General features: G+C 37.5%; 1 protein-coding gene across 1 annotated transcript; it reads right to left on the reverse strand.

Annotated features, from left to right (window-relative positions):
- Positions 1-1,764: 1,764 nt before the first annotated feature.
- LOC145121891 (uncharacterized) lies at positions 1,765-3,636 on the reverse strand. Its single transcript, XM_079057573.1, has 5 exons — positions 3,411-3,636; positions 3,137-3,321; positions 3,002-3,060; positions 2,201-2,522; positions 1,765-2,094 (listed from the first exon to the last, which is right to left on the reverse strand). Exons 1-5 carry the CDS (start codon positions 3,634-3,636, stop codon positions 1,765-1,767), a joined length of 1,122 nt encoding a protein of 373 aa, XP_078913699.1.
- Positions 3,637-9,451: the final 5,815 nt, after the last annotated feature.

Raw genomic sequence — 9,451 nt, forward strand, 5'->3', positions numbered from 1 at the left:
AATTGTAATTTGTATATATGCTCCTATTTCAAGTTAACTAATTCAAATTTACGACAAATAAATACGACGATTAAGTGGTCCCTTTCGTTTTTTTTTGGCATTTAAGGGGTACGAAGTGTAGTTTTACCGGCTAAAATGGTCAATTGACCTGTTTTAAGAGGTTTCCAAGCCAAGTCATAGTCCACGTCATCTAATGAGTTAACTCTGAGTCAACTCATCGTACACGTCACCAAGTTGAGTTGAATCACTTGCTTGGTCCCTAAGGGTCACTGTGGACCCAAGATATATAAAATGGATGGTTTAATAAATCAAACCCTAAAACTTTATACCCATTTTCGGCCAAACATCTATTGACAAGGAGACAATCCCTTTCACAAGATTCACGAGATGGCTACCCCACCACCATCACCAGATTCGATTTTGTTAAATTCTCGAGACCGGATGAACTTCAGTGATTCTATGATATCAAGGGTCGAAATGCTTGCTGTGCAGCGCCGATTAGACCGTAACGATAAGAAGATGCAAGCTATGACTGTTGTGGTGGTGGGACTTGTGGTGGTGATGATTGGTTTTCTCATGGAGAAATTACACAGTCTAATCTAATAGTGAGTACGGTGGTGTTTGTTCTCGATGTGTTTACTTAGATTATATGTGTTTTATGTGTTTATGGGTAATGTTGTCTATTAGGGTTAATGTGGATTGTTGTGTAGCTCCTGAAATCATTTTTTGGTGTAATCGTTTTGAAGTGGATGATGAAGTCCTGTCTTAGCAGGCATTTTGTATAAATGACTATGTAACCGTGTTTAATATAATGGAAATGATGACCTTAGTTAACTTAACATTTAAATAAACAATTTTAATAACACTAACCCTAGAATTATTCCTTTAGTTACTGAGGAACTTGGGGGTATTTTCGTCCTTTCACATTGTAGTCTCCAATATATACCACTCAGATAGATCTGTTACCATTTTATCCTTGTTTTTGCTTGCTTCTTCTCTCGTTGGAAATTGAAGGTATGAAGATGGAAGGAACCATGAAATCAGTGGAATGTTCGTGTGGGTATGATGTTATAATACGAACCTCAACCACTCGAAGCAACCCAGGACGACCCTTTTATGCTTTCCCCAAAAAGGTAAAAAGTGATTGCAACTTTCCTTCAACTTTAGCCCTAGATTTGAAAAGAGTTTTCTGCACAATTCGTTTGTTACTCACAAATATCTAATCTCAGGATCCACGAAATGGTTTATTTGTTGGGCAGATGAAGTTGATACAACGAGCACAAGTGGTAAGGCTTTCATGATTGCAACTTTGCTTAGGTCGAATAAGAAGCTTAAGTCCGCTGTTAGGAAGATGAAAATTTGTGTATTTCTTAGTTGGGCTATTTTCTTTGTCATAATAATGTACAAGTTGTAATGGGTTGTTAATGGTCTTTTTTGATTATTTGTAATAATTTACCAATGTGGTTGTGTACTCCTCTTGGAAATTAATGAAAATGCTCATTATCACAACACCCACATTATCACTATTTTGCATGCTCATTTTTTAATTGGAAATTAGTGTAGTGGACCATAAAAGGGACCACATAGATATACAATAATACAGGAAGTTATTAAAACAACCATGCACGTCCATTACATAATCATAAGTTGCAAACATTGTACCTCAAATAACATAACAAGACACAAACAAATTTAGTAAAAAAACATGCAACAAACATCCATACATAAATCCAACAACTTAAACAGAAAATAAACACATTATCCTTATTCAATATCTAGTGGATTAGCACTTGTATTGCCTTCTCCATTTTTTCCTTCAACCCTTTTAGCCAATTGTTTTTTTATAATCCTTTCAGAATATTTCCTTTTCCTTATACTCTCTTTTCCTTTTGGTTGTGTTCCACTGCCTCCTTCACCTCCATTACCACCTCTATTTGTGTTTGTTCCACTACCTCCTTCACCTCCATTACCACCTCCAATTGTGTTTGTTACACTACCTCCTTCACCTCCTTCACCTCCATTACCTCCTCCATTTTCTTTCTTTTTCCTTTTGACCTTAACTTTTTTTGGGCTTGTCAACTTTAGGACATGTAGCTTTGTTATGTCCAACTTCTTTACACACACTGCATAAAATTTTCTTGCCGACCTTTGAGACCGTGTGCCTTGTAGTCTTTTCAGTTGGGTCCTTTCTTCTATTCACTTTTGGTCTGCCTGGAATTTTTCTCCTTAATGGTGGTAGTGGTGGACTATAGTTAGTACATGGCCACATATTGTTGTCATTCATCCCATGCATTGGATACTTGTAAGTGTTCTTGTAAACTGCTCCAAAGTACATTGTATCCACATAACTTCCAACATCCCTATTAAGAAAGGAAATGGTTGCAACTAAAAGCACACAACCATAGCCATTTAGTTGCCACACTCTACACGAATAGGTCTTCTTGTCTAAATCCACCACGTAAGACTCAGCCAAGTTTCTTGTCTCGAACTGGTTTAAACCATTTGGTAGAACCTGCCAGTATCTAGAAACATTGGTTGGAAGTTAGTGTATGTTTATAGTAATCAAAGTAAACATATTACATTATATTTACCTTTGAGCTTTTTTAGTTGATTAAGTAAGGTTGTAATTACTGGACATGGTTTAAAATCAAGCCATGAACTACCTTTGATGCTCAAATTAAACTGCCTTTCCATAAAATACAATCTAATTTCCTATAACATTGTGATGATTGATTTTTTCCTTGCATCTCTTATGACATTGTTAAAACTTTCAGATAATCCATTTTCTACTGCATCACACATCCTACCCTCCTGAAAGAAAGCTCTGCACCATGATTTAGGGTTCTTCTCCATAAGATATTCAAAAGCTGCAGGGTTTAGGAGTTGGATTTCTTTCATTGCTACATTAAACAAAGGCTCAGTAGATGCTTTTCATGCCCTCCAAAACATCCGCTCATAATGTACTCCAGTGAATCTTTTCCTAAAGTTGGCTACAATATGCCTTGCACACTGCCTATGTTCTGCAGTAGGCAAAATGTCTTTCACAACCTCCAACAAACCCTACATCATAAAAGGAAATTATTAAAACAAACAACTACATTTAGATTAAAATGAAAGGATATGGTAGTTAACATACCTTATGTTGATCTGACATCAAAGTAATACCAAAACCATTTTCCATTCCTAGATCATCCCTTAAATTCTCCAAAAACCATTTCCAATTCTCTTTGTTTTCCACGCAAACAAATGCCCATGCAATTGGAAATATATGATTATTAGCATCCCTTCCAACTCCACATATTAACTCTCTAGTACATAAGCCTTTCAAGAAACACCCATCCAGATTTATTACTCTTTTGCAACTACCTCTCATCCTTTCTTTAGTCCCTCAAAACATAGGTAAAAGTTACTAAAATAAGTCTTCCCATCAGGCATACTATTGACACCAATCTTCACAGTTGATCCAGGGTTTGATCTTCTTATCTCTTCACCATAAGACCAAAGCTTTGAATAGTGCTCAACAAGTGTGCCTTCAATGAGCTCAATGGAATGTTTATTTTCTCTCCTACACTGTCCCATACTCACATCTATTCCAAAATTTTGTTTCACCTCTTCCTTAAGCATCCTAACACTCATTTTTTTTTTCTTATTTAAGAACTCAGTTGTAAAGTGGCTGCTAATCCAAGCATAGCTAACAATTGATCCCAATTTGAAATTTCTTGCACAATTGTGCTCATCTATGAGTGACTTAATCTGGAAAGATTGTTCTTCACTCATCCATGAGGCCCAAAGTCTAAACTTACACTGACCAGAACAACATTTCACTAAAAGTCTCCTATTATCATTTTTCTTGTAGCACAACTGATAGCCATTAGCAACAACATAATTACATAACATATGTTTAACTGTTTTGGACTTTCAAATCTCATACCTAGGATAGGTTTTTGTTATTTCCAGTTAACATTCTCATTATAAGTTGTTACTTCCTCAACAATTGTGTCATTGTCGTCCATACGAAAATAAGCATCCTCATTAGGAGGACTTGATGGGATTGACTGCTCCTTGGGGCATAGCTTGCTCAAAAAACATCATTTATGGTCTTATTCATAGGAGTGGAATTAACATGTCCAAGGTCATCATGTACATTACCTTGCAAGTCATCAATGTCGTTCTGAAAATACCCCATGCTATGTAACTCCTCATTATCCCCCCTACACCCGACTGCTTGTCTTCAGGACTACATACTTCAACTTGGTCATCCACTATCCATTGATGGACATTGACACCAAGATGATCCATGTATACTTGGATTACACATCCGCTATCGTACCCTACTTGAATAAACTCCTGGTAGTCTTTCTCGATGGCTATTATCCTCAATCAATCAGGAAATTTTATATCGGGCATGCAAAAGTACACATTCACACATTCCTCGTTTTCGAATCTTTTAATAAACAGTAGAAATTACTTCAAGTCCATTCCTACAAAATCGACATCTTCAAAGCGTTGCTTCGCTCCATCTGAGTAACTTATTGCGGGGTAGCTAGTAAAAATGCCAGCAAAATGAAGATCGACCTTCATATACACCGCCATAGCAGCGATTTGGAGAAAAACAATAAAAGAAGAAGAAAGGGGAAGAAGATAGCGACGAGTGAATATGTCATTTACAAAAGGGTTAAGTAGGTCAAAAGGTCATTTATTGACGTGGCAATGGAAATAGCGAGGTGGCAATATTTTAAATGATGTGTGTCTTCATACCTCCTGACTAGGATGGGTTTAACCGGCTGACCCCTTCGCTTTCTATAGAATGGCTTTAACAATATGTAAAACTACACTTCGTACCCCTTAAATGCCAAAAAAAAATAAAAAACAAAAGGGACCATTTAAACCAAAAGGTGAAACTTCATATATAGGGCTACAATGACATTTACCCTAAAAAATTATTAGATAACAAAAATGTAACATCCCAAAAATCATGACCCAAAATTTTTGTTTTTAATTAAGTAACTTATAAAATTGTTTACTGAAAACAACATCGAATCATATCATTTCATAAAACCATAGTCACATGTCTCAAAACCATATCATAAAATAGTAACAATGTTAGAGTACAATCCCATGAATCTCATAATGCGGAAACCATGTGTGTGTGATGCGCTGCTACCGTGCCGACTCCTTCCCCTTCGAAGAAGAGGTACTTGAAAAAAAAAACTGAATTTGTAAGCACAAAGCTTAGTGAGTCCCCCCATCATACCTCATACCATATAACGAACATACTGTCGGGCAATTCTGGGGTGCCCGACCTACCCTTCGGTCCTTACAACCATGACACGGGGACTATTCCCCCTACTATCACTATCACAAAACATCATATCATGCTAGCATATAAAATATATCAAGCTGTGTGACAACCCGAAACTTTTTTCGTTAAAGTTAGCCGTTTTCCGTTAAATAAATTGTGAATTATATTTGTTCCGTTAAATTCTTATGGTTTAGAAGATCGTTTTTATAAGAGTCGGAAACAAAATCACGCGAAACCCGAGCTATTTCAAAAATCAATGAAAAACCGGCCTGACTAGTGTTCACGGCCGTGAACCCGATCACGGCCGTAAACCCGTTCACGGCTGGTGGACCCTCCACCGACCATGAACCCCCCTATAAATATGAGCTCCTACCCCTTATTTACACTTTTCTGACCGCAAACACCCTCTCTCTCTCTAAAAATAGTCACGCGAAAAACACCAAATTTCTCTTCATCTAACACTCTATCCGCCTTGGAACTCGTTTTGGAGCATCAAAACATCCGTTTTTCATCAAATCGAGCTTTGCTGTTCTTGAGTTCACGGTCGTACACCCTTCAAATCTTAAAATCTTCAAGGACCGAAATCTGTTCACGGCCGTACACCCTTCAAACATTCATATTTTCTTCAAGAACACAGTTCACGGCCGTAAACCATTCAAGGGGCCGTTCACCGCCGAGAACAGTTCACGACCGTAAACCTCCTCAAGCCGTGAACTTGGCTGAAAACCCGATTTTCCGATTCTATTGAGTCCCGGTAACATTCCTAAACCAAAAGCAAGTGTTTTTCCAACACTATAATTAATGGTTTCACTAATAAAAATGCATATATGTATTTAATTATTATTAGGATCCCGTTAAGTGCCGCGTACATCAACCCGAGGGTCTTCACTCCCAGTTTCGTTGTCCAACATTTCACGCAACCAACAGTGAGTTCATACCCCTATGCTTTTAATGTTTTTAATATTTTCAGGGAAGAGTACAAGCCAAACACAAATCATTTTTGTGAATTTATACAAAAGGATTCCAACACGATTAGAACTGATGCAATTGATACACCCATACGTTTTTCACATTTTATAAAAATATTTAGATATTTTATCCCTTTTGTATTATGTTGAGCATAAGGGAAGTTTTCAACTTACTGCCAAATTGCATAGTTTTCAGATCAATTCATGAACCAAATACATAACATTCATGCAAACTATAATAGGTATAGTTTGGGGTTTTTAGTATACAGTCTTACAAATTCAGAGCTTATACATTGTTAAACATATAAACTATGTCAGGCTTAGTTTATGATATTCATTTATATCTCTCGGGTAACAAGAATTCATTACTGAATAGTTATTTAAGTATAATTACTATTCTATAAAGTATATGAATTGATTCAATTACAAAAGAACAATACAAAACTATATGTAAACTAGTAAATACAGGATTGTGAGACAACTCTTCATTTGTACCTTTCGAGGTACAGGTTAAATCCTATCTTTTAGTATAATCAGAGTCTCCTGGAGGGAGAGCGTGAGATTTGTGAATAGATCTATTCGGGACTGACAATCCCACACCTAAACTGCTAGCTACAGTTAGGCAGGCATGCCTAGGGTGACAAATATCATACCGTCCGATGCCTGAAGAACGTCCTAGAGGTCATCAGTCATATCAAGCATGGTTATATGAACTCACAATAGTATAAACTAACCAATTGTTTATGGGAATTCATTTATTCAATTAGTTTTATTTTCATTAATAGAACTATCATACATCACAACTGGAGGATTTCAGGAACTTCTGATACAAGGTTTTATTTTAGTAATAAAACTATTATACATACTGGTGGTAGCCAGGGTTTTTCATACAGAACATTTTATACGAAGGATTTCATACAGAACTCATCTTACAAGACATCTAGTAGTAACCCAGCATACAAACTAATATGTTTCATATACTACAACTGGATACAGTAACAAACAATCTTAGTTAATTCTATAATTTCTTAGTTTATGCATCAGGGTTATGTATAAAGAATATTCGATATACTGTGGAATGTGTGATTTCCGCCTCATTTCCTGTTCCTTGTTTGGTTGTGGGCTTAGGGCAGATCCACACAATCAACCGTCTGTTCGATATTGGTTTATACTTGACTAGTATGAACTAAGTGATCATAGAAAGAATTGGTATTATCATGATTTTACTAAAGAAAATATTGGATTTTCTTGCAAACATACGAACATCTTCACAGATTCATCAATAGGGTTTCATTACAAAAACATTGCTTATGAACTCACCATCTTTTATGTTGATACTCTCTTTTCAAAATCGCTTGTATTCTCAGGAAATCAGTAGTCAGGTATCTCAGCAGACTTTTGAGAAGACGAGGCATTTATAGTCACATTTTTATATTTTGTTATACTTTTGATGTATATGAATATGAATCAAACAGATGTAAATACCTTTTATGTATATTCAATGTAATGGTTGTGTTTACTTTGATTACTATGATGCAACTGTTGTGATACTACGTATGACGTCATCCACCCCCGAACGTTTTCGTCGTTTCGGTTTGGGGGTGTGACAGATTGGTATCAGAGCTCTTGTTTATAGTGAAGTAAGTATACCGAGCCTTACATGGTATACGACTATAAACACTAAAGGGGCCGAAGCGCTCTGAAACTAAAAGTATACTTTAAAATTTAAGTATTTTACAAAAGTATACAAGTATATATATGTACAAGGAACTAAAACATAGTAAGAACTACATAAAAGTATTTAGGGCAAGTTGGACACTACGGTTAAGCCTGAATAGTTATGTAGTCATATGTGGGGCCAATATAACCTGATCAACTATATTTGTCTGAGATATGACCAACATGTGTTTGGGAGTGACAGTGGTGTCGCGACAAGTCTAAAACTCACAAAATTATATACTAATGAAACACATAGTTAAAATACTATAGGAGTATTTTATGAATTTATAACACTACACAAGTAGTACTAATCCTCACAAATGAAAGGCCTGCAATTACTTGTTTATGATAGTAAACCTTTATTGTAGATCTCTGTTATCGCAGTAGGGTTTAGACATATCTTGCTCGAAAATATCCAATTCATGATCAGCATAGAAGGCTTATCGCCATTTTCCCCTTGTATCTTTTAGTGAAAGATGCCTCCCAGGAAGAGACCCAAAAAGCAGAACAATGATCCTCTGCCGCCGCCACCTCCTCAGTTCGATCATGTCGTGTTCTAGGAAGCAGTTACATCCACTGTGGCTGCTGCGATGTCACAAATGAATCCGGGTGGCGCTGGCGGATCAGGAAGTGGACCCAATCCCCGTAATCTTGACGGTGGCCAGAGACACCCGAAGGAGTGTTCCTACAAAGATTTCATGAATGCGAAGCCCAAATCCTTCGACGGCAATGGAGGAGTCATTGCCCTAACCCGGTGGTTCGAGAAGATCGAATCAATTTTCGAGATTTGTGCATGTTCTGAGGCCAGCAAGGTGAAGTTTGCCGCCTGCACTTTCACCGATAGAGCATTGACTTGGTGGAATAGTCGGGTCAAATCCCTAACTCTGCCAATAGCCAATGCCATGAGTTGGGAGAGTTTAAAAGAGCTAATGCTTGCTGAGTACTGCCCAAGGGGCGAGATGCAGAAGTTGGAGCACGAGCTCTGGAACCTAAAGATGAAGGGTTCCGACATTGCTACTTATACAACTAGATTCTATGATCTGGCTCTTCTATGTCCGGGGATGGTCACCCCGGAAAGCAAGAAAATAGAGAGGTACATTTGGGGATTGACGCCCCCAACTCAAGGAAATGTTTTGGCTGCTAAACCTCCCACATTCGACAGCGCCAAGTGTTTAGCGCAAACTCTTATAGATCACGGGGTTGATCTTGATGCAGTGGCAGCCGTTCCCGAACCACCAAAGGCGAGTGGTGGGAAGAAAAAGTTTTGGAACAAACGTAAGGGCCAGTCTTCACAGGAGCCCTCCAAGAAACAATAAGTAGTGGCAATTCATGTCGCTACCACTCCTGTTGTTGCCCCTACAATTCAAGCACCTTCCAGTAGATATGCTGGTACCCTTCCAAGGTGTGACAAGTGCAACTTTCATCATCATGGGCAGTTCCGCGAGATGTTGTGCAATAATTA

Source organism: Lactuca virosa, chromosome 6, assembly GCF_052849685.1.
Source record: "Lactuca virosa cultivar CGN04683 chromosome 6, Lactuca_virosa_CGN04683_v6, whole genome shotgun sequence".
Classification (NCBI taxonomy): domain Eukaryota; kingdom Viridiplantae; phylum Streptophyta; class Magnoliopsida; order Asterales; family Asteraceae; genus Lactuca; species Lactuca virosa.